General features: G+C 40.5%; 1 protein-coding gene across 1 annotated transcript; it reads left to right on the top strand.

Moving 5' to 3' along the window:
• The first annotated feature begins 1,225 nt into the window (after positions 1–1,225).
• On the top strand, positions 1,226–24,265 carry NUS1 (NUS1 dehydrodolichyl diphosphate synthase subunit). Its single transcript, XM_081094865.1, has 5 exons — positions 1,226–1,649; positions 15,448–15,573; positions 16,651–16,800; positions 18,077–18,176; positions 21,478–24,265. The coding sequence occupies exons 1-5, from the start codon at positions 1,235–1,237 to the stop codon at positions 21,566–21,568; spliced, it is 882 nt and encodes a 293-aa protein (XP_080950991.1). The 5' UTR covers positions 1,226–1,234; the 3' UTR covers positions 21,569–24,265.
• Positions 24,266–25,432: the final 1,167 nt, after the last annotated feature.

Below are 25,432 nucleotides of genomic sequence, written 5' to 3'. Positions count from 1 at the left end.
ACCCACATGTATATGAAAGTGGGAAGTGCTGTAAGTAGAGCCATGAAACTTATGAGATTTACAAGAAGGGAGAGAGGGGATCAAGGGAAGTGCCACTGAAGAATGAGCCTTGAGAAATGGGTTGGGATTTGGGCAATACCGAGTTGGGATTCAGGGATTCGGTGAAGGGAAGGGATTGCACAAAGAGAGCAAAAATGGCTCAGAACTGCTGCAGGGAAGGACCCAACTGGTCCGGAGGGCCACTTCGCAGCCCGGATGACTGGACACGAGGCTCTGCGAAGGGGATAAGACCGGATGGACGTTTATATCCAATAGTGGTGGTGACCGAGGTCAGTGGTGCTGGGAGTCAGTAGCGGTTGCTGAATGAATGAAGGAAGGAAGGAAGGAAGGAAGGAAGGAAGGAAGGGATTGGACTGCCAGGGGTGGAACCTCTCTTACGTCCTGAGCAGAGGCTTCCCTTTAGAGGGGAAGATATGGGCTGAACTATGTTTCAGGAGCATGACTAAGGGTTCCCGTTCTCACTCTCGGGAGAATCAGTCTAGCTAGAAGGTTTGATCAAAGAGCAGTGGCAGGACCTCTCTGAGGGGCACGCTCCCACCTCTACAGACACGTCCTTTAGGGGACCCTGGTTGGCTCCAGCATCAACACTTACTGAGGGATACTTTCCACCCCTCGTTTCCTTCTGGCTATTGTAATTCCCATTCCACTCGGACGACTTTTACTGCTTAAAAACAGTTTCTAGAGGGACCATGAGAGGAAACAGACGGTATAAGATGCCCAGGACCCAAGGAACACTACGTCCCTGCAATCACCCACTCCTGCCATGACGACGGGCATCTTTCTGGGTCCGGCGCCTAAGTACCAGTGGCGTCCGCTTCTAAACCTCCAAACCACCAGGGGGCGCACTCAGAAGCCGGCCCACCTAGTTCCCAGGCGCGCGCTCTCCCTCGCCAAGCGGGGCTAGGCCACATCCTCTAACCCAAGAAGCCACGTCAGAGTTCCACGCCGACCAATCAGAACTGAGTATGTGCTAGCGGGGGTGGGGCTGCCAAGGCCGGAGGAAGATGGCGGCGGGGGCGAGGTGAGGTGCTGGCAGTAGAAAGGGATTCGGGCGCGGGGGACCGGGGCACGCGGAGCGATGGCGCGCGCCGCCCGCAGAGGTAGATAAGGAGCCGCGGCCCCGTGGGTGTGGGAGGGAGGGAGGGAGGGGAGGACGGCCGGGCGCCCGGAGAGTATGACGGGGCTGTACGAGCTGGTGTGGCGGGTGCTGCACGCTCTGCTCTGCCTGCACCGCACGCTCACCTACTGGCTCCGCGTTCGGTTCGGCACCTGGAACTGGATCTGGCGGCGCTGCTGCCGCGCCGCCTCCGCCGCGGTCCTAGCGCCGCTGGGTTTCACGCTCCGCAAGCCCCCGGCCGCGGGCAGGAACCGCCGGCCGCACCGGCACCCGCGCGGGGGGCCGGGCCCGGGCGGCCCCCACCCTCGGCTGCGCTGGCGCGCGGACGGCCGGTCCCTGGAGAAGCTGCCGGTGCACATGGGCCTGGTGATCACCGAGGAGGAGCCGGAGACCAGCTTCTCGGACATCGCGAGCCTCGTGGTGTGGTGCATGGCCGTGGGCATCTCCTACATCAGCGTCTACGACCACCAAGGTGAGGCGCGGGGCGGGGGGCGGGGGGCGGGGCGCCTCCGACGGCGGGGACCCCGCTCGCCGCAGCCCTGCCGGCTCGCCGCCCCGGCCCCGGAGCGCACCGTTCAGTGTCACATGCTTTCGAGGAAGGGAGAGAGCAGGCTTTAGCGAACACCTACCGAGTCCTGAATTCGGTCCGTAGATGTGGGTGCATTTAGAAAAACATGCCTCCTTCTTCATAATGCCCCGGGTCAGGCGGGTGGCATTTGTATGCCATGTTTCGCCAGCGAGGGGGCCGAGGGTCAGGGACGTGCACTGATTTGCCTGCAGCCCCACAGGCAGCAGGAGGGGTTGGCGTTTCTGTTACTCGCCCGCCCGGCTGCCCTTTGGTGACAGTCAGTGTGTTTTCCGGAGGCAGGTTCGAGGCCCCGATCCGACGGCGCGGCCCGGCGGCGGGGGTTCGGGCTTCCCCTGAGCGGCTGGGGGTGCGGACTGAGCCCCGGGGAGGCGGGGTGGGCAGGGGAGAGAGCGCTCCCCGGTCCTGGGGTGGGTCCCGGGGCCTCGGGGGCCAGCGCTGCACCGGACACAGCCGCCGTCCTCCGGCGTTCCCCTTGAGGGAGTGTCCACCATCCCCACGACCAGGCGGCCGCACACCCCAGGCGTCGGGCCGGGCCTGGTCCTGGGGACCTTACGCTTCATTCCGTGGACCCTCCGAGGAGACGCGTGGCCACCTGAGTGCCAGGGGCTCTGAGGAGACGTCGGGGGCGAGGAGCTCCCAGGAGCAGCGGGGAGACGTGTGCAGGGGAGAGGCGGTGGGAGCGGAGCCGGGGGGCAGAGGCGGCAGCGAGGGGCAGGAAGCGCTGAGGGTCAGGTTTGGGTTTCGGTCGAATCCTGCCAACAATGCACTTTCCTTAGAGATACAGATTTGGTGAAAGATGAAGATTTGTAGGAGTGAGTGTTGAGATGAAGGACAAACTGATGCTTTATTCTTTGTTTAGTAACTTGAACTACCACTTTCATTCTCTGTTCAATAAATCTCACAGAAGCTACAGCTTGATTTTAATCTTTAAAATCAAGATTTTAAGGCCAGGTTTAAGTGTGGGTGTTGTGGTTGTGTTTTTGTTGTTGGTTTTTTGTGGAGTTTTTTTTTCCCCCCAACAAATGGGTGGGTTGAGGTCTGACTAACTTTACAGGGTATTTGAGTAATCTTTGACCTATAACATTTCTTGCTGCCAGAAAGAAATACGGGGACTAGATAGTCTGCCATCAACGGACGATTTGCCCTGTCGGGTAAAGTTGAGTATACTCAGGGGCTGACATTCCGTGGCACTTGCCAAGGAGCTCTGCAGAGGCACAGGAATCCCGAGACTGTGAGCGGCCATGCAGGCTCTGCTCAGAGCAATACAGCGGATGGACACATTGCCAGGGAGCAACATAAGCGAAACAGACAGAAGTTAGTTAAAGCCTTTAAGAGATGTGGCGAATTGACTTAAAGGCGGATTGACTTAAAAGCGAATCCCTATATCCAGGTGATTGTTTTAAATCCAGGGCCCTGTACCTTTAGTAGGAAAGGAAAATGTGGAGCTAACTGGTTTCACTTGGTGACAGCCTGCTAACCCGATGACATGTTCCCACACTTCCTGTTCCTGCAATTCCTGTTGCTGAGTTGCTGGTGGAATTCAGAAGTACCCTGTGTCATGTTCGCTGAAAGAAAACAATTGGTAATGAAAAGGAAGAAGTCAGTCCGACCCAGTATTGCCTGACAACCGGAAGGAATTTTACAGAGCATTTTCAGTGAATGAACTGAGCACTTTGTGTCCTACTGTAAAAGCTATTTTAATTATTTCCTCAGGGATAGGAATAATTTCCTTGTTTAAAATAAGAGACTTTCCAGTTACCCATTCTTGGTTTTTATTGCTTGATTGGGTCTTTCATCCATTCATTTACCAGGTGACAGTTGGGCATCTATTAAGCACCAGATACTGCTCCAGACAAGAAAGTGCAGCAGTGAACAAAATAAGGATTCTTATGTTAGTGGAAGCCTGACAAATATTACAAATGAGTAAAATATTACGTCAAAAGTGTAAGGAGGAAAATGCAGGGAAGGGGGATAAAATGTTGAAAATCAGTGATGGAGATAGGGTGATAGAGTGGCTTAGGAAAACCTCAATGACTTCCCCCCCTTATAATCCTTTGTTGAAATGGTTTTAAATCTTTCCATATGACAACATAGTAAAGGCAGTCAGTATGACAGATTAATTTTATTTTGGATTGAAGCTTTGGAAAACTGCCTCCTACTCCACCACTTTGCAGAATTCAGAGCTAAATATTTATAAAATGCGCTGCAAAGCCTGCTCTGATATAAAAAATACTATATGTGTGTTCTTGGAGTTCTCTAACCAACAGTCTCACGCACAGTGAGTATGGCTGTGCAAGGTGTGAGGGGCCAGCCATGTGGACGTGAGAGAAGTTGTTCTTTTCAAGGGAAGTACAGATTCTTAAGCTCTACTCAGTTTTCCCTAACAGACTTTTATTTTAGCTATTTCTTTTTAAAAATATATTTTATTGATTTTTTACAGAGAGGAAGGGAGAAGGATAGAGAGAAACATCAATGAGAGAGAAACATCGATCAGCTGCCTCCTGCACACCCCCTACTGGGGATGTGCCCTCAACCAAGGTACGTGCCCTTGACCGGAATCGAACCTGGGCCCCTTCAGTCCACAGGCTGATGCTCTATCCACTGAGCCAAACCAGTCAGGGCATATTTTAGCTATTTCTCTAGAGATACTTAACTTAGAAAAATATTCTGATGCCAGTTTTATTGAGTGCCTCTGTGATATACAGCACTGGAGTACAAAGAAGTACAAGAAATGGTGTCAAGGAGTGTACACTCAAATTCGGGATGTCTGTTAAAAATTATTGTAAGCAAATATATAAATGCCAGTGAGTGGCATTTTTTTAAATGAATATTCATTTTGATGATAATTGCTGTAACTTATATTTAATTCTTAGACTAAAAACATCCATTGATATTTCCCGTGGTTTGACTCCTGCCAGCAAACTGATCCTTTTCTTTTCACCTGCCTGCAGTATTACTTGAGTGTAATGATTTCTGCTAGTAATTCTTTTATCCTTCAGAAATTTGAGTCATTTTCTCAGCAATTTCTTGAGCTTAGAATTCTAGTATGGAAGGAGACTTGGCTGTTTTCTCTACATGATTATAATTCAAGAAATGACTAACTGGAATGGTATAAAAGTTGGAGTTTGGGGACTTTTGATATGATAGCCACAGAGTTGCTGTGCTTGCCTAGGTCTCACCTCAAGAATCCCTAGATCCAAAGTATCTGGATATATATTATCTTCTGTGATGGAACCTGTTCATACTGCCCCGCTGTCCTGGTGCCATGCCGGGAACCTCGCTGTAGGGCAGTATTTTTAAAACAAGGACCATCTGTGAGTGAGTCATTGGGGATGCTTATAAGAAATACAGATTCAACACAGTTATTGGTCAGACTGATTTAGGGAATGGGACTTGAGCATCTCTCTTTTATCAAATGATCCTTAGGATGCATTTGTGTGGCCCTAACACAAATCTCCCTGCTACTTACCTTACATCAAATTATTCATCCTTCCTGATTTTTTTCATGAGTGAGGATAACCTGGGGTGGGTCTTAATATTACTTAGGATAAGTTTGAGTGATCTAGAACAGCGGTCGCCAACCTTTCGGACCTCGCGGACCACCAGTTGGCAACCGCTGATCTAGAATGTGGCATTGACTTCTTTGTGAGAGTTCAGTAAAAGACAAAAGAAATCTATTGTAGCTCTTTTTAGTGTTACTTCCATAGTTGTAAATCCAAGAACTGCTGTGTCTTCTGAAATGGTGTGGGGTCCAGAATTCTCACTCAAAAGATCTGCCCAGTGAACTGCCAACCTTCCCAACCTGTTTTTCACTCTTAGACGCCTTGTGCTGCATCCAGCATTAGATCACTTGATGTTCCTTCCTCCTGAAGCTGCCTCCTCTCCTTTTCCCAGTAAATGTCATCTCCCTGCTAAAAGGCTATTGTTGATCCTTGTAAGTCCCTTCTAACACCTCGTAGGGTAGTCTGTCTCTACTGGTTTTCCGCTAATCTTGCTCTATCCTTGAATCTCCTTAGAGTGTTGTACATCCCTAAAGGCACTTCTGTTCTCTATTCTGTAAAGTGGTAGTGTATGTATACTGGTATGGGCCTGAATTTCCTTCCTAGAGTCTAAGTTCCTGAGATGCTATTAATCTTCATTTTTCTTTCTTCTACGGAGTGTAGCTGTTGTGATGTGTGTAGTCAGTATGTATTTCTTGAGTTGAAAGGAAGACTGTATTTTCTGTAATAAGAATAATGAACTGAGTTATAAGTTGTTTCTCAACACAAATACTACCCAGAAGCCTTAAAATAATGGAGGAAAATGAACATAGTTTTTTCCTTATTTACTTATTTGGCAAACTGAAACATGCTGTTAGCAGATATGATTTTATTAAGAATTATTTTTCTTATTTTGAAATATAGAGTTGCCAGAAGTGTTAAAAGGGGAAGTATAAATGCGATTACATTTTAATATACCGCACAATACAAACTAGTGTACCTGGCTTCCCTTACTTAGTAACTCGCGTACTAATAAAGGAGCATTCTCTTTCTAATCTTTACTTTTGTCTGATTCACTTCCAGCACAGCATTTCACATTTATTTTAGCGTTCTGGAATGTCCTCTTCTCCTTTTTTTGCCAAAGGGCTAGTTCCTTGTCAGGAGGCTAGGAGAGATCCTGTGTGTCCATTCTGAGTATCTCCTCCTGGAAAGCCTTTCTCGACTGCTCCATCCCAGTTTTGCTGTCTTTGTTAATTTTTGAATGACCGCATTCTCTGAATACACTTGTGTTTTACCATATTGCTCGATCAATGTATGAAAATAAACCTTTACTTAATAGCAGTAACAACTCTGTGAAACACTTACTGTGTACCAGATACTATGCCAGAAGCACATTAAGTTCTTAGCAGTTTTACACACCAGGACACTGAGACCTAGAAAGCAAGAACCCGTACCTAGCAAAGCAGATCTAGAATCCGAACCAGATTTTATTCCAGAGCTTTTGTACTCAACTGCTATATTGGTAAGACTTCTACTGGGAAGAGAATGTGACCACAGTGCAATCGCTTTTAGTACTAGTCCTGATTATGTAAGGTCACCTTAACCCTACCAGAACGCTGTACCGATTTTTTGGTAATTTCCACACAAAGGTGGAATATTGGCGCTAGATGAAAGGTAGATGAAAGGTAGACCTATTTCCTACAATGTCTCCAAGTTCCATCTTATTCTAACCACTTGTTTGCATGTAACTAACACTTTTCTATATCATGTTGGTTTTTTCTCTTTAATGCTCAGGAGCCCAGGTATAGGGGACAGTTAGGTTCAGGGCCTCAGGTCTGGTAGGAGTAAAGCCTTAGTAAAGTGGCACTTATCTACAGGTGATAGAATGGTTGGTAAAAGGTGTTTAAAGGCAAATAGAATGTTCTTCATACCACTATTATAAATGTTCATCCTGGGAATCATAGGAATCACTTTCCTTTTTTAACCCGATGAATTTAACTTTATGGGGCTTCTGCTCTGTATTGAACTATTTATTTGTCAGGTGATCAGAGTCTTTGAAGATAGTTGCGTTTTTACATGTGCAACCAGAGACGGAGAGAACCCGGAGGCTTGTTCATTTTACACATTTCTTCTGCGGAAGCACTGGGACTGAAAACCCAGCACTCATTCTGCCTCACAATGCCAGCATTACATGTATCTGTTCCCTTGCTACATGCTTATTCCAGTATAATTGTTTTCCATGAGGTATCCTGGGGCGCCCTTGAAGTAAAGCTGTTTAATAGGTTATAAGATGTATTTATGACTGCTTCATTCATCTAAAATTTTAATTGCACTTTTTATTCTATTTTAAATAATTGCTTTATATGTTTTCCTTGCTGACGTTTGCCTCCAGTAGTGGTATAATTTGATTGTTAGAGAATTAAATGAGGGCAACCACTAGGTAACTTACATAGATGTCTGGTTTGAAAAGAAGAAAGGTAGGCTACTTGAGTGAGTCCACCTATTTACAGAGAGCTGTTACTTTGATTCCATGGCTGGAGAGGTGCTTTATAACTAAGAGATATTTCAGTGTTTATCTCACTTTTCTCCCCTTGGATGTTAGATGTATTTAAGGCAGTGGTTCTCGACCTTCCTAATGCCGCGACCCTTTAATACAGTTCCTCATGTTGTGGTGACCCCCAATTTCATTGTTGCAAATTGAACATAATTAAAGCATAGTGATTAATCATAAAACAATATGTAATTATATATGTGTTTTCCGATGGTCTTAGGCGACCCCTGTGAAAGTGTCGTTTGACCCCCCAAAGGGGTCGTGACCCACAGGTTGAGAACCGCTGATTTAAGGGCTATAGGTAAGATTTGCTAGTTGAACACTTGCCTAATTAAACTCCTTGTTACTTGGTATTAAGTTGAAAAAAGTATTATGCCATGGCTTTGTGACCCAGTTAATGTGTAGATCAGCGGTTCTCAACCTATGGGTCGCCACCCCTTTGGCGGTCGAACGACCCTTTCACAGGGGTTGCCTAAGACCATCCTGCATATCAGATATTTACATTACGATTCATAACAGTAGCAACATTACAGTTATGAAGTCGCAACGAAAATAATTTTATGGTTGGGTCACAACATGAGGAACTGTATTTAAAGGGCCAGAAGGTTGAGAACCACTGGTGTAGATGCTTGAGTATAGTTTAGGTAGTGTACATATTGAAACCTATAAGCAATTATAAATGTCATTTTAACTAACATACTAGAGATTTTTTAAAGACTCCAGTAAGGTTCCTGAGTACAGTATAAATCAAATAGGTGGATAGGACATACTTAATTCCTTTTCCCTTGGAAATGTTTTCTCTCCAGCCTTCCGTGACATCACATATGGTTGGATTTCTTCGTTTCTCACTGTCTGTTTCTTCTCAGCCTTATGCCCAGCTTCTCCTTTGCTCCACTTCTAAATGTTGGGGCGAAAGAAGCATGATACAGAACTGCATGATCACATATGCCAGTATTACACATGCATGTAGACAAAGACTCAGAAATATTAAAAATTAGAAATAGTTGTGTTATAACGGTAAGGTGGATGGATGGTTAGGGGACATTCCTTTATTGTCTAAACTTTGAACATCTCATATAGTTTTTAATATTAGAATTTAAGACAGGCATTTCTTCAGATAGAAAAAGAAGTACATTTGGCCCTCAAAGTACATAGTAGTGTTTATTAAGAAATACCAAAAACATTGTAGTCTTTCTGAGATCCAGCCTTCCTAGCCTAATATTTTATTCTTTCATGGAAACTAGATTTTTGTGGGTGTGTGCATGTGTGTGTTTTAAAATTTTTTGGTTCTTCCATATTTTCTATGTATATTTTCATGTAGTTTATACTTGGAAAATTGAGAGAGCAACAAAACATAATGTAAAATTCTCTAAATCATTGCAGCCCGGCCGGAGTTGCTCAGTGGATTGAGCATTGTCACATGCACCGAGAGGTCGGTCACTGGTTTAATTCCCAGGGCATATGCCCGGTTGCAGGCTTGATCCCAGTGGGAGGCATGCAGGAGGCAGCCGATCAATGTTCCTCTCTTATCAGTGTTTCTACCTCCCTCTCCCTTTCTCTATCTAAATATCAATAAAAACATATTTAAAATACATATTTATAGGGGTAAGACATCATCATAAATCAAGAAATAAAATGTATTTTTTAAAAAATTAAGAAAAATGAATCATTATTGCAAAAAACTTATATTCCTAAGTCATTTTTTAAAGAATTTAATTATCTGTTAGCCCTGGGAAACCTTCTTCAAAAGTTTTTTAAAAATAAACTGTAGTCCTAGTTTTTTTCAAAAGATACTATTCATTTGTAAAAGGTCAGTTTTATTTTATGGAGTTTAATTTTTTGAGAGGAGAATTCAAAATTTAATAGTAAATTGGGTTCATCATTCTTTATAAGTGTTAGAAATAGTTACTGAACTGAATAATTAGAAACCAGGAGACCTGGATTTCATGCCAAATTCATATCATTTTGGCATTAGTTTAGATTCTATGAAAGCAAACAAGATGAATTATGATATGAGAAAAAGAATCTCCACATCAACTTGGTATTGCTAGAGGAATTGCCTATTGCAGTCCAAGGTGCACTTGCATGTTGTTGCATTTCTTTTGTATCATGTGAAGTGTGTGTGGACTTTGAATCCTGAAGAAAATGGTAAGCTTATAATCTTGCTTATGTATAAGTGAGATAAGTGCCATAGACTATAATCAGGTTTCCGGATGGGGTCCAAGTGACTAGGTATCAGGAGTCAGTCATCTTGCTGATAATCTGTCTTATCTATGCATTTAGCATTTCTCAGACACTATACTTTTTTTTAATTTCATTTCTTTATCCAAACCAGCCAACATAAATGTTCTGTTTAAAATAACTTTATGAAAGTCTTTATAAAAGGTGCTTTGTAACTATGCCTCTGTACAATATTCTTCCTTTTAAACATAATTTCTGCTTATGTGCAATAAGGAAGTATCTGCTTTTATTGTGGGAGGTTCCTGGAAACATTAAAAAAATTCCATTCAGTGACGTGTTCATTTAGGTTTTGTTGTTGTTAGGTGATATTTTGTGCACTGATAATTCAGTTTATTAAATAAACATTGTGGAAGGTGCCCTAGAGGAAAAGAGATAAGTAAGACCCTAGTTCACAGCTAAGTACAGTTTAGTTGGGGGAGAAGGGTTAAGCTATAACTATAATAAAATGTAGAATATTAGTCTATCAAGGGGTTTGAACAAATTGTGTGTATTCGGAGGGGGTGAGAGGAGGAATCAGGCACATCTGTCTGGTGGATTGAGGGTAAGTGACATTTCACCTGGCCTGTGAAGAATTAGTAGAATTTTACAGGTGTGGGGCTGTGTAGGTAACATAATAAAGGTTGGAGGCTGGCCTCTCTTCCTGTGTTTTTGGAGGAAAGGAAGCAGTCTAATTTGCTGGCAATATGGTACTATAGAGACATAGAAAGATTAATTTATTTCATAAATATAAAGTATTCCTAGCCACCAAGTGTGGAAGCATAGACTGGAATATCAATGCTGATCTGAGCAGCTTGTTCTTAATATATTCAGGATTTGGGGAGCCATTGACGATATTAAAGTTGGAATGTGACAGGATTGAAGATATACTCAGAGAAGATTAATCTTGTAGTCAGTCTAGCAATACATGAGAAGGGTCAGGAAAGACACATGAGAAGGTGGTTGTAGTATTATAAAGAAGACTATTGCTTGAAACAATGGGGACAGAGTGTTATCAGAGAATTATGTGCATTGCTCTTCTCCATTGCTAGTGAGAGTGGAGTTTTTGGGGTGCCACTGGAAAAAGAATTTCTGGAGGCCTCCAGGGAAAATAAGATGTGGTATAAAGCTTTATTTGTGTGGAATTATATCCCTCAAGTTGCAAAGTCTCATTTCCCTTAAACCAGTCCTGGAAAAGGTGCAGTTGGGGATCCAGCAGAGCTAAAAGCAAAGCCAGTGCCCAGAGTTTGTGTTCCATGGTGGAGCTGGGACCCATGTAGCATCAGACTAGTTAGAGTCCATTAGTCCATTGTGTGTGGGGTCCACATGACCGTGAGCCATGTAGGCAAATGCAGGAGCGTGAGAGTACACCCCCTGCCACAAGAGTCCCAAGAGAGCAAGAAGGAGGGAACTCCCTTGTTCTGGAACTTATACTAGTATATCTCAAATCTTGTTGCACTTGCAGTGGCCACGCCTCTTCTGGCCAATGACCACTCCCAGGAGTGACTGACAGGTAGTCACCCAGACCTTATTATGGGCGTACCTGTTATATTCAGTCATTGTTCCTTTCCAGTTAATTAATAACTGGGCTAAATACAAGGATGTCAACTGGACAAAAGGAAATGGGTACAGGGAGCACTGCTGTAGAAGAGGACATGGGTCTGCATATTAATTGGGTGCTGATGAGGTGGTGGCGATAATGCTTGAGAGAGAAGATGCCTGGAGTGACTGGCAGGCAGTGATGCTTTTATTAGAACAAGAAGGGCTATTTATTTATTTATTATATAAGTATTAATTATATAAGTAGCAGTTGTGATTTTAAATGTCCCACCACCCTTATATATTTACTGTTCTCATATAGCCTATTCAGACCCCCCCCCCTTTTTTTTAACTTGATGTAATATAAGTGCTTGAGAGCTAGCTTTAAATATAAGCTGCCATATTTTAGACGTGTTCATTTTCAGATGCTTACAAAACTTTTGGGTAAGATTAGATGTTTGAACTGGAAGTGATAGGAACCAAATGCTAACCCTGTTTTTACTTCAAATTTTAATGTTCTGTTAATCATGGATGTTTAATTACTGAGTTTTGGGCACCCCTTAAATTTTGCTTCACTCATCTTACCCTGTCCTGGTCTGGAGTGGTTTTAAAATCCTATGAGTAACTAGGATCAGAGGAGGAAGAACACGTGGACAGAAAGAGAGGACTGACCTAGGAACAGGGTGGGAGGTGGGGGAGGGGTTGGAAAGAGGAAAAGGCATGCAGTCCAAAGTGAGAAGGGCCAGTCAAGGAGCAGATTGAGAATGGAACCAGGAGAGGACATTCAGACAAGCTTGAATGAGGATAGGATTTTGAAGAAGCAGGGTGGTCATTAATGTTAACAGAAAGGTTGAGGAGGAAAGAATAAAGATTGAGAAGAGGTGGCGACTGTTTTGCTGATGAAGAATGTCATCCATTGCATTGGAGAGGGCAAGAGTTTCTGAAAAGCTTTGCCATTTTAATCTGGAGGGGTAGGGTAAACAGATTAATTAACATTTTATTTTTAATAAACATGTTCTGGCAGTACTGTTGTAGAAATTTGATGTTTTTAAATTAAGAAAATTTTGAAATATGAATGCCTTCTACCATTTATAACTACAATATAGTCGAAAGGGTGGTCTAATTATTCTTCTTTACTTGCATAGGTAATTGGAAATCTTGTAACAGTTATAAACCTGTATCAAAAATTTATATGCTATTTTTTTTTTTTTTTTACTTTTGACTTTTGTTTTGGACTTGAGGATAATGATTATATCCAAATACATCTATATTACTACACAAGTATTACTATCCTAAATACTTACTCAAATAACTCCTGATATTAATCACCTTCTTTAAGAATTTTCTTTGTGTTTGGGAATATATTTGTTGTATTTAATTTTGCTCTGGACATGGGTGTTACAAAATGCTTTCCTTTATCTTTCTAAGCTTAAAGTCTTAATGATTGTGGACCTTTTTTTTTTTTTTTTTAAATCCTCACCTTCGGACATTCTTAGACAGACAGACATCAACGTGAGAGAGAAACAGCAATCAGTTGATTGCCTTCCGTATGTGCCCCAACTGGGGATTGAACCTGCAACCCAGGCATGTGCCCTGACTGATAATCCAACTGGCAACCCTTCCATGTGCACAGGACAATGCTCAACCAACTGAGCCACTCTGGCCGGGCAATTGTGGACTTTTTTATGGAGCCACATTCTTAGCCCTTTGCTCTTCATGTATATGATGTGCCCCTTTACCTTTGGAAATTGTATTTATTATTTCTTAAGTGTTTGGCTCTCACCTTAAGGAGGATGATTCCCAAATATATATCTACATCTTCATCCTCCATTTTTTGTTAAGTTGCCTTCCCAGCCCCACATCTAAAAAATTCTCCTAATTCTTCAGAGACCAGCTGAAAAGTCACTTAACCCAAACGAGGCCTTTTCCAGTCCCCGAGCCAGTCTCTGACTTGCCATCTTCTTTCAGTAGAAGCTCACTTGTTGAGTGTCTCTTCTGTACCAGGCACTTTGCTAGCCCCTAGTAAACAAAGCAGTAAGATTCCTACTCATGTGGTGCTTATGTGACGACTTCTTTTGAACATCTTTCCCTTGTGTCTCTTAGTCACTCTTACAATAAACCCTTACCTAAATATTATATAATCAGCTATGTTAAAGTAAACTTATCTTTTCCTTCGAACCAGTTCTCTTTGTAGACTTTCTCTACTTAAAAAAAAAAAAGATGTTCACATAGTCTGTCACCAGAGATTGAAGTCATGGAATTTTCTGTTTTTACCTCTAATTAAGTCATATTCTTTATTCTATCATTTCTTCCTTTGTAGTGAATCGTTTTCCATTGCTTCATCAAAATATGTATAGACTTCTGCAGTAGTCTGCTTACTGGCCTTCTCTTTACTGTTACCAGGTTAATTTTCCTGAAGAAATACATTTTCACACATTCCACATTGCTCAGAAATTGTTGGTTGCCTATTGAGCAGACAAAATGAAATAAAAATTAGGACTATCCCTTTGCCCCTTTTCACAGATCCTTTGCACCAGCAGCATTTGTCGGTCTTTTGAGCATTCCATGTTTTTTTCTTAAGCATTTTCTCCATGTAAATGTTCTTCCCATTTTCTTCCCTCAAGTCTTATTTTACAAAGCCTTTCCCCTAACAATAGAGACTGCTTTTGTCTTTAAACTGTTATTACACGTACACTACCAAGTTGGCATTTATATATAGCACTAGAGGCCCGGTGCACGAATTAGTGCATGGGTGGGGTCCAGCTGGCCTGCCCCAGTTGGGCCCAGTCAGGCTGGTGGGAGGGGGGAGAGGGGAGCTGAGGGAGGTTGGCCAGCCAGCCCCACCCCCTGTTTGAACTCCTGGTCAGTTGAACTCCCGCTCAAGGGGACAATTTGCATATTAGCCTTTTATTATATAGTATATTCAGCAACTTCTGTGCTATTTTTATATATTTATTATATTCTCGCTCTCTCCCAGTTAATCTTTGAACTGTTTTAAAATCATATCTGACTGAGAGGAATACTTGGTAAAGGCCAAAAAGGAAGGTTGGCTTCTCTGAAAATAGCCAAAAACTTATTTGTTTTTAGTTAGAGCTCTTTATATTAGTTTTACATTAAATGCATGTCACATTTTTAGTTCCTTCATCCTTTGTTGAATTTAATTTTTAAAATTGTTATTGATTGATTGATGTTTTTAGAGAGAGAGGCGGAGGGAGAGAAAGAAATACCATTTTGTTTCTCCACTTATTTATATGCATTCATTTGTTGATTCTGGCATGTGCCCTGACTAGGTATCAAGCCTACAACTTTGGTGTATCAGAATGACGCTCTAACCAACTGAGCTACCTGGCCAGGGCTGATTTCACTAAATTTTGCTAGTTTTATCTATTTTCTACTTTTTACATAATTCATATTAGTCCCTCCACTATTAAAAAATCTAATCAAGTTGAGGTTGTGGTTCTGAATATAAATAGTAAGTCTGCAAGGAAATTCCATGAGGCTGGGAGTCTGGAAGTTACGGACTCTAGACCACTGCTGCAGTTTCTAAATCCTTGGACAAGACCCTTAAGGATGTTGTGTCTCAGTTTCATAATCTGTAAATAAAGTTGTCGAGTAAATGATCTTAAGTCTTTCTGGGTCTAAATTTCTGTCATGTTTATATTGACACTACGTAGTTACCCCTGTTTTGTTTTTTACTTTAGCCTGAAGCCAGGCTCTTTATATTAACAAAGTTCTGTTGTTATCACTTCCTTTCAGATTCTAGTTTAATTAGTCATGACTACTTCACTTGGCATTTGTTCAGTTCTGGATCTAACATTGTTTTCACAGCAAACACACTATTTATTAAAGAGATAACTTACCCTCATTTGGATTTACTTGGTGTTTTTTTTTTTAGGTATTTTCAAAAGAAATAATTCCAGATTGATGGATGAAATTTTAAAACAACAGCAGGAACTTCTGGGCTTAGATTGTTCCAAATACTCAACAGAGTTTGCAAATAGTAATGACAAAGATGATCAAGGTAAACCTGAATATAAATTTGAATATCTAACAAAGGCCGATGTGTTTTGTGGTTGAAGGCAAATCCTGTCATTCATTCATTCATTCATTCATTCCACCCTGTTGGTCTTTATTGTCACCATCTTTAATCATCAGATTTAGACTTTTCTTCATTTTGGTAATTTTTTTAAAAGATGATTTTATTGATTTCAGGGAGAGGGAGAGAGGGATAAAAACATCAATGATGACAGAGAATCATTGATTTGCTACCTCCTGCATGCCCTCTACTGGGGATTGGGCCTGCAACCTGGCTTGTGCCTCTACCAGAATTGAACCCTGACCTCCTGGTTCATGGGTCGATGCTCAAACATTGAGCCACAAATGGCCAGGCCATTTATTAATGATTTTCAGAAAAAGATAAAATTATGAATTTCATAGATATTAAAAAATAAACACATGTTAAAGATTTTATTTCACTCGTAAGCCACGAGGAGCCAGGCAGATTTTATACCAGTTCAAAGAGAATCCAAAGAATGGACACATTTCTAGAGCAGGAATATTGAAATGGTTTTTAGTGGGGTTGGTGGGAACCTCTGTAGACAAGAATTTGGCATTGCTATTACTTACCTAGAATCCTACCAATTGTAAAATAGCTTGGATAGAATCATAAATTTGATTAAATGGGTATGTATTGTAAACAATGCATATTCCATTAAAACACATTTTTTTTTGCTTCAGTCCCGTGTTACTGCTAACTGCTATGATTCTAGATGCCACTTTAGACTTATAGAAATTGAAATTTATTCTATAATTAAAATTCCTATTTGCTAGAGGATTTATTCACAGAGACAAGGTCATTCTGCATACTTTAAAGAGAAAGCAGTATATAAATACATACACAAATGTGTTGTGTGGGTCCTTTCAGAGGAAAGTAGTTTAAGTATATTTTGATATGGAAATTGAAGGGCTTAAATGATTCTTGTTTACTGTAAGATCTGTACCTTTATTTAGGTCTGAATATAACATATCTTGAAACTGATTTTGAAATATATCTGGAAAAGTATGTTTTTATTAATGTTTTGTTTGTGTTTTCCTCCAGTTTTAAATTGCCAAGTGGCAGTGAAGGTCCTGTCCCCAGAAGATGGAAAAGCAGATATTGTACGAGCTGCTCAGGAATTTTGCCAGTTAGTAGCCCAGCAGCAAAGTAAATCCACAGATTTGGATGTGCATATGTTAGACAGTTTACTTAGTAAGTCATATATATTTATTTTTAGTTTTGTTCCACAAATATACAGTATGAAGAAGAATATCTAGGTTCCTTTCACATTTTAAAGCCTGACTTTGTTGTTGTTATACATGTTGTGTTTCTGAAGTTTAAGATCCTGTGTGAAATTGGTTTTGAGAAAATGACATTCGTAGTCAACTCACTTGCATGAGGACTTACTGGTAAAGGAGAGGACCTAAGGATTTGTAGGGAGAGTGATGAGTATTCTTATAAAGGACTTCTGCCTGTTAGCCTTCCTCCCTCTGGGATGTTTTTCTGTACCAACAATGAGTTTTATAATTCTCCAGACACCAACTGTGGGTGTCCAGTAATTCAGTTTCATTCCAATACTAACTACCCAGAGTTAGTGTTAGAGTCTAACAAGCTTAAGAACTTGGTCACGCAAACTGCCCCCACTTCAGACCCCAGTGTAGTTCTCCGAGCACCTGTACTTGGGATCAATCAGCTATAAATAGGGGGTTCCCATGACTCCCTCCTAAAGTTTGATAATTTGCTAGAATGGCTCACAGAACTCAAAAGGCACTTATGTTTACCGGTTTGTTGCAAGGGATACAACTCAGGAAAAGGCGTACAGGGCGAGGGTGTAGTGGGAGGTGGGCGTGTGGTAATGCAGCCTCTCATACAGATATCAGGTAGCCATGCCCCCTGTGTGTAAACCACTCGCATTGTGTCTACCAACCGAGAAGCTCCGAGTCCTGTCCTTTTGGGGGGTTATGGAATCTATTACCTGGCACCACTGCTTAAATCTTCTTAAAAATGATTTTATTAAAGAGTTTCATTTTTATGAAATCCAACTTACCAATTTTTCTTAAGTAGATCATGTATTTGGGGTCATGTCTGAGAAACTTTTGCCTAATTCAAAGTCACAATTATTTTCTATGTTTTCTTCTAGAATTTTTATAGCTTTAAGTGTTATATTTAAGTCTGTGTTCCATTTTGAGCCCATATTTGTGAATGGTGTGAGGCATAGGATACCAGTTTTTCTTTATTAAAAAGACTAACTTAACCTTTCCCCCTTGAATTACTGTGGCTCCTTTGTTGAAAATCAGTTTACCATAAATCTGCAAGTTTATTTCTGGGCTTTCTATTCTATCCCATTGCTCTGTATTCTGTCCTTATAAAGCTACAGTGTGTTGATATTCAAAGCATAAGAAGCCAATTTGATGAACGGGTTTTGCCCTTGGTCATTTTATTTGCAAGCAGTGCATATTAAGTTTGTGTGTATTTCTTTCTTTTCAAGGTTCAAATGGTTTTCCTGATCCTGATGTAGTACTGAAGTTTGGGCCTGTGGAGAGCACTTTAGGCTACCTTCCCTGGCACATCAGATTGACTGAGATTATGTAAGTAATTAAAGTGCACTGACTTTGGTTCAATTCAGCAGGAGTTTCTGGAGCCTAGTACTGTACTGTGTTTAATGGGAATTCCCCAAAAATTGCAATACTGGATTCTTTCCCCATGTATTTCACAGTATCATTGGTAAAAGAAAGACACATAAATGCTCAGACATGAGAGGGTATGTTTGTGCAAATGTTAGGTATTGACATCAAGTATCATAGGAGATCAGGAGTGAGATATCTCTGAGGGCCAGAGTTGTTGACTATGTCGAAAGGATGTGACTTGATCTGAAGATGTAAATTGGGTGGAATTTGGAACTAGAGGAAAAGAAGTGTAGGGGACGGGCAGTGGCGGGGCACGGGGTGGGGGAGGGGAAGGCGGGGGGCGGAAAGCTGGGGTCCAGAGGATGCTCATTACATGTCAGAGATAGAATGAAGGCACTGGCCACACCAGAGCCGGCCGTTAGTGTTAGGTAGTAGTGTGAGATAAAATAAAATAATTTGGGAGTGGAGACATTGAGAACACTTTAAATAGCAGCAGAAGGAATGCATATCATTGTTTGGACAGGCAGATGGAAACCGTTGAGCCTGGGGATGATGCAGGAATGGTGACCCTGGAAGATTTGTTTGGTAACTGGAACAGAGCAGATTGCATTTGGGGGAGGATGAGGTCAACACACCAGTGAAGAGGCCATAGCTTAATCTAGGGGAGGATACAGTGAAGAGAATGAAATTGCTTATTTTGAACAGTTGGGTAAGCTTTTTATATGAAGGGCCCAATAGTAAATATTTTAAGCCTGCGGGGTCCTACAGTCTCTTGCAAGATCTCCTCTGTTGCAACTACTTAACATTGGCTAGTATACCTAAACAACCACAGGCAACATGTGAACAAGTGTGCGTGACCACATTCCAATAAAACTTTATTTACAAACACAGGTAGCTGGTTCTTGGGCTGTATTTGTTGATTTAAAACAAAGGAGAGATTTAGAAGCGTTAAAATATATTTAAATTCTGGGCTTTAGGAGAAAAATTACTGCAAATCCTATCTCATGAGAAGTATAATTGCAAGCCTGGCACTTCACTAATTATGATAAAAGAAATGAAATGACTCCTCTAAGTTTTTAAGCCTAAGTGACTGGGTGGATTATAGAGCTATCGAGAGAAGTGGAAAAGTGAAGGGAGCATTGACTTTGGAAGGGAAGATGTTGAATTCAAGAGTAAATGATTTTGAGGCCATAGTCTGTTTAGGTGGAAACGTGTAGAGGGCAGAAGAAGATGTAGAGTTGGTGCTTGGATGAGAAGTCAAGGCTAAAGATGAATCTGGGGAGTGTCAGTGTCTTGGAAGTAGTAGTAGGGAACCTGTGAGAGTAGAGGACCTCTCTAATGGGTACATCGAGGAGCACAGGACCAAGGGGTCAAGTGCCTCAGGCTCAGGGGCTGGCGGGGAAAGGGTGTCAAATAAAGAGGCAGAAGAGCAGCAGCATGTTAGAGTGAGACAGGGCTGTAGATCACGTGAGGTGGCCGCCTCATTTTGTAGGCGAGTAAAGTGGAAGAGACATTGCTCAGGCTTGTAACAAAGTGGAATTAGAACTAAAATGTGCAGACTCTGGGTTTCCCGAGCGTGGTGCTTATTTCTCTTGTCTCCTTTTCTCTAGAACTTTCCATGCCTTTCAGGTGGGAGTAGTTTAGAGGAAAAAGTGTGTTTTAAAACAGATCTTGGTTTAAATCTTAGCTATCTATGCAACTCATTAACATGATTTTGGAAAGCTATTTAAACTTCTCTCTATTTGTAAAGTGGGCTGTTAAACAGAGTTGACTTAAATCTGATAATGGACCTAGGCTATCTAGCACATACAGGCTTTCCACGTGGATCTCTGTACTGTGTCTGTCAAAGCTCTACGTCTGTTACAGCTCTACGCTATATTGAGGTTTGCTCTGTATTTGTCTACTGTCCACCAGACTGCAAGCACCCAGATGCAGGAAAATGTCCTACTATGGAAAAGAAGGGTGAGCCCTGACGAAGCCGACCAGGAAATAGGACCACTTCGGAGGCATGGGGGTGGTGGCGCTAAGTGCTTCCTGAGGAGTGACGGGAGATGAGACTGTGGGAAAAGGGGGTGAAATGAGGAGGGCTTAGGAAAGTGGGTAGTTTGAGGAGGACATTTGAAGCAGGCTTTAGCAAGAAGAATGTCAGTAAATTTGTCCTTTGAGGATGTCATTTCAGTAGAGTGAATAGGATAAAGAGTTGATGGTAGTCAAAGGAAGGATAAAGATTACATGTCAGGTCTATCTCAGTAAAGCTGGGGTTTGCGGAAGAAAAGGTAAAGTATAGCAAAAGAGAACCACAGGGGCAGAGAGGAGTTCATACATGGCAGGTTTGCTGAATCCTTCTCTCTGGTGCATGAATGTGGCTCTTGTACAATAGCCAGGTGTTTGGCTCTAATAGTGTTTGGAATTTCCAAAGCTTCACAATAAAGCTGTATAAAGTAGAGATTTTTTAAAAATGTTAATTACTGAAAATTACTTAAGTGTTTAAAATACTTAAAGGGGAGCCCTGACTGGGTGGCTCAGTTGGTTGGAGCATTGTCCTGTACACCAAAGGGTTGTGGGTTCGATTCTGGGTCAGGGCACTTGCCTAGGTTGTGGTTCAGTCCCTGGTCTGGTGAGTACTGGAAGCAGCCAATTGATGTTTATCTCCCTCTCATCCTCCCTCCTCCCTTTCCTCTCTGAAAATCCTCAGGTGAAGATTAAAAATAAATAATAATAAAATACTTAAAGGAAATCCTCCAGCTGTATGTTCACTCTGCCTGTAAAATCCTTGTCTTCACACTGCCATTGTCCCCTTGAGCAATTGGAAATGGTGGAAGTAGATGTCATTTATTTATGGTTACTCACCACGTGGCTTCAGTCTGGCACTGTGCAGGGATGCTGTGCTGCTCTGCCAGTGCCAAGCCTGGCTTTCCTAAACCATTAAAGTAGTACTGGCTTTACTCAGAGAGGAGCTTTTGAAGTCAATGAGTGAAATCCTATATAAATAGATCCCCAGCTTTGCATTAATCCTACTTAGAGGTTCTGAATCGCTATCTCACTACAAATTACTTTTCTCTTATTGTGGAAGGAGAGGTTGTTTTTCACTTGAACTGTTTCACAGTTAACAATCATTTAGTAGAAATGGTTTGTATTCTCTATATTTACAGTTTGCTTTCTTCTGTCCTTAACCTCTCTTTGGTCATTACCCTTCTGGTTCCCCCCTCCAAATTACAGTATGTCATCTAATTGCCTCTTTTCCCCTGTGCTTCCTTTTCAGCTCCTTGCCTTCCCACCTAAACATCAGCTATGAGGACTTTTTCTCTGCCCTTCGTCAGTATGCAGCGTGTGAACAGCGTCTGGGAAAGTAGTGATCCCTGGCTGCATAATTTGGTTTCAGGCTTTTGGAGAAAAGGACCTAAGTGATTCTGATGTTTACAAAGCAACTATGAAACCCTGTACACACCTAGTTTATAACCCTCATAATTTATCAACAAACACAAAAAAGTGTCTTACTTGAGAGTAAGTGTGTGTGGGTATGGGTGTGTGTGTGTGCGTGCGTGCATGCGTGTGTGTGTGTGTGTGTGTGTGTGTGTGTGTATGGAAATAAATTTATAAATGGGAAGTGTTAGAGAAGGAAACACATGGACTTGCACCTCTGAGCAAGCAGCAGTAATGTTATAGGAGCTGAAATTTCAGTTTTAAAGCCTTCAGCCCCAACTACTTCCCTGTTTTTGTAGGGATAGGAGTGGATGTTTAGAGCTGTTAGATTATTATTTTGGAGGGAGGGGGGATTTTTTTTTTTCAGTCTTTCCTGATGACCAAACCTTAATTTTTAAGAATAATATATTGACTTATTAAATGGAAGCATCGTGAGTTTGAGGCATTTCCAGAGGAATGGAGATCTTTATTGCTCACGTGTTAAAAACTTGCTCACCATTGAAGCCCAAGGAATACCTGTTTTCAGATACCCATCCTTTTTCATCTCATCGTTATTGTCAATGTGATTGGAGAGTGTTGATCCGCTGTCTTTGTTCTGGGATATGAAGATCACTTGAACTCTTACAACATTGAATTGAAGAATTTAAAGAAAACTTAAAAAATTTAAGTATTAGGCAATCCAGAAAAGGTGAAGAAGTTGGAACCTGAAAAACAAAGGTGGAAAGTTTCCTACTGGATTTTTGTTGTTTGATGGGTAGTGTGCTACGTAGTATCCAAAGTTATGTTAACAAATATTTCCACTAACTGTTTGTTTAAAATAAGCATTTGAGGGAAATTATAAGACAGCTCTTTTCCTCAAAAGTAACCTGTTCCTCTTTGGAATCACACATTTAGGACCATGTTAGTACCCAGGGTTTTTGCTCAGTAAATCCTGATGGTGACTTTCTGTAAAAGACCTTTAAGTGAGATTGAGGGCTGTGGAGGTAATAAAACATTACCAAAGGCTACAAAAGTAAGTTAATTCTACATGTTCTCTCTCATGCCAGAGAGCAGCACTGGTTCTGTTATCTTTTTTAAATAAATAAATGGTTTTTGATAGGTATTTAATATTTCTTTCCTCACTGCTGATCCTTGAACAGAAACCATTCTTTATATTTGATGGACAGTTTTCAGAAAAATCTTAACAACTGTATAATAATTATCTAAAATTGTACGTTTAGAATGGAGAAATTTAAATAGTAGGTCTCAGAAGTCTGAAAAATAGCAGAGAAGGCTGGATTTGGAAAGGAAGATCTGGAATTGCTTGTCAAATTCTGAAGTTATGAAGAATAAATGTTTAAACTTTGGATTACAAAACCCCATTTATGATTAAAAAATACACTTGAAATAAAATTATTAAACTAAATTTTGGTTTAGTGATATTGCTTTGCACTTCATTGTTCTTTTAACATTGTAAGACTTTTTTTTTAAAGTCAGTTTATTGCTGAAAGTTTTATGTGAAGCTACAGCATATCTTTGAACTTGACCAGAGAATTTTTTATTTCTGTTCCCCTGTACAGTGATTCGTGTTCTAGTGAGGATTTTTTTTGCCTTAGTTTAAGACTGAATTTATGGCTTTTATAAACATGTGTCTGGAATATGTATAGCTTTAATGAATTAAATGTAATGGGCCCAATTGAAGTGAAAAGATATAATATTTGTTAAAACGACGTTAGTCAAATAAATTACCCACTGGGATATAGCCAAAGTTGCTAAAGGTTTAATAGTTGTCTTTTACTTCATTTTCTTCCATTTTGTAGCAGTATAGTGCTACACACCAGAGTGAATCTATAACCTGTGACTTAAGTTTATTATAGTCCTAGGAAGAGACCCTGAAAACAAGTTGCTAAGGATTCTGAATTCAGATATAGGCATTCCATATCTTTCTCCTCATGGGTTCAACTACTAGTACAATCTCCACAACTTGAATGGCATTGGTCATTCTGTAATTCCTGCCAAAATTATCACTAGTTAACACATTATCAGGGCTCCCTTGCACTCCCAAGAAGAACTGATAATTTTAAAGGAAAGTGTTGTTTGTCTTTATGTCTTTTGAAGGATATTGTTTAAATATCTTTCAAATACTTTATTGACACTCCCCATAATGGAAAAATTTATCAAATTAAACCCACATTCTAGATGGCAGCTTGGAGCATAGCAAGAAGTCAGGGGTTGAAAACCAGTCCCAATCTGGTTTGATTTTGCTTTTTTAAAATGATTATTGTTACAAAGTTTGAAAGCTGGTTTTGATGCAAATAGCAAATTGTGTATATTGTGACTAAGGCATAATAGCCTGTCTTAAGAGAGGGAGGTGTTGTTAATAAACAGTGCCAAATACACTGTGCGTATCTACAAATTAATCTTTGAATGTATGTTACTTGATAGCTCCCTCCTCCTCCTGTGTGATGGTTCCATGCCTAGTAAGATCCTTGTGATGTTTTGTATGGCTGTAGACTTTGGTGACATGTAAATAATGTGCAAAGCAAGTTTTTATGATTAAGGAATCAAATTTATTGAATTTTATGATTGAAAGTTGAAACTTAACATGTATGAACAAAACAATAAAAGAATATACTCTTTTCATGGACTATATTGTTATGTGAATGCTGCATTTATTCTAAACATGTAGGACTTGCAGAAATGGAATGAGAAACTCCTATGACTATATAGCAATACTATTTTTTAGATGATATGTTCTTGATTGAAACATATTCTCATTTTTACCAGGTTAAATATTGGGAATCTTATAATGTTATTTGCTTTTTGCTATATAACAGTGATATAAAATTCATCTTTCCCATTGCTAGAATTGTCAAAATTCTACAATAATTAAAATAAGAATTGATTTTTACTGAATATGGAATGCCGAATTTAAAATGTATATGTGTACTCTTTTTAAAAAAATTGACAGTTTTTGTCAAACCAGGAAATTAAAGGGTAAGAGCTATCATCTGTTGTACGTTGCATAGAGTATTCACTTTCTAACTTGAGGATCTAATTATAAGATAGTTGGTTTTATGCATAATTTTCATCTGAAATAAAATTTTCAAAGGTCACATTTTAACTTTGGTTAATAGGAAATGCCTTTAACAAAAATTAGTGTAGAAAAGGTTCCAGATGGTTTGAAATAATCCCAGGAAACAAATTAGTGCCAGCAATTGTCCAGGAATCCTAGTTGATAGGCCATGACCTGTGATAAAATTGGTGGAAAGGGGGAGTGCAAAAAGAATCTGCTTAAGGTTTAAAAAAACACACACATTTATTGTAGGAAAAATTAATTTGGAGACATAAAGGAAAATAATTTATAATACTATCACTCAACGATTACATTTTTGGTGACAATCCTATAATTTTTTTGTACTTATATTTTTAAAAATGGATCCTACTGTAATGGGTTTAATAAAGAGATTCTTTTTAAACTATAAAAAGAGTCTTTTATTCTGTCTTGTATTTTGTCACTGTGTTTGGATATAAACAGATTACATTAGCACATGATAAAATGTTTGGAAAAATTCAGTTATCCTTAATGAATTTTAACCTTAGTTCATATTTTAAAGGTAATTTTATACTTATTTCTCTTTTCTCTATCTTCTAGAGATTCAAGAACTATAAATTAATTTTGGCATCTGGATTCATATCCAGATGATGGCAAAATAAAAATTAGATGTACTCTCAGATCAGGCTATCTGCTGTTGATCATATTTATACTCCCCTTCATTAGAACTAGTAATTTAAGTTGCTTTTATGCGGATAAG

Source organism: Myotis nattereri (assembly GCF_964212035.1).
Source record: "Myotis nattereri genome assembly, chromosome: 6".
In the NCBI taxonomy this organism is placed as follows: Eukaryota; Metazoa; Chordata; class Mammalia; order Chiroptera; family Vespertilionidae; genus Myotis; species Myotis nattereri.
This window is presented reverse-complemented; position numbering and strand designations above follow the sequence as displayed.

Coding starts and splice junctions, on each gene's coding strand:
- NUS1 (XM_081094865.1), top strand. CDS start 1,235: ATGACGGGGCTGTACGAGCTGGTGTGGCGGGTGCTGCACGCTCTGCTC. Junction 1,650..15,447: donor CAGCGTCTACGACCACCAAG/GTGAGGCGCGGG, acceptor TTTTTTTTTTAG/GTATTTTCAAAAGAAATAAT. Junction 16,801..18,076: donor TATGTTAGACAGTTTACTTA/GTAAGTCATATA, acceptor TTTCTTTTCAAG/GTTCAAATGGTTTTCCTGAT.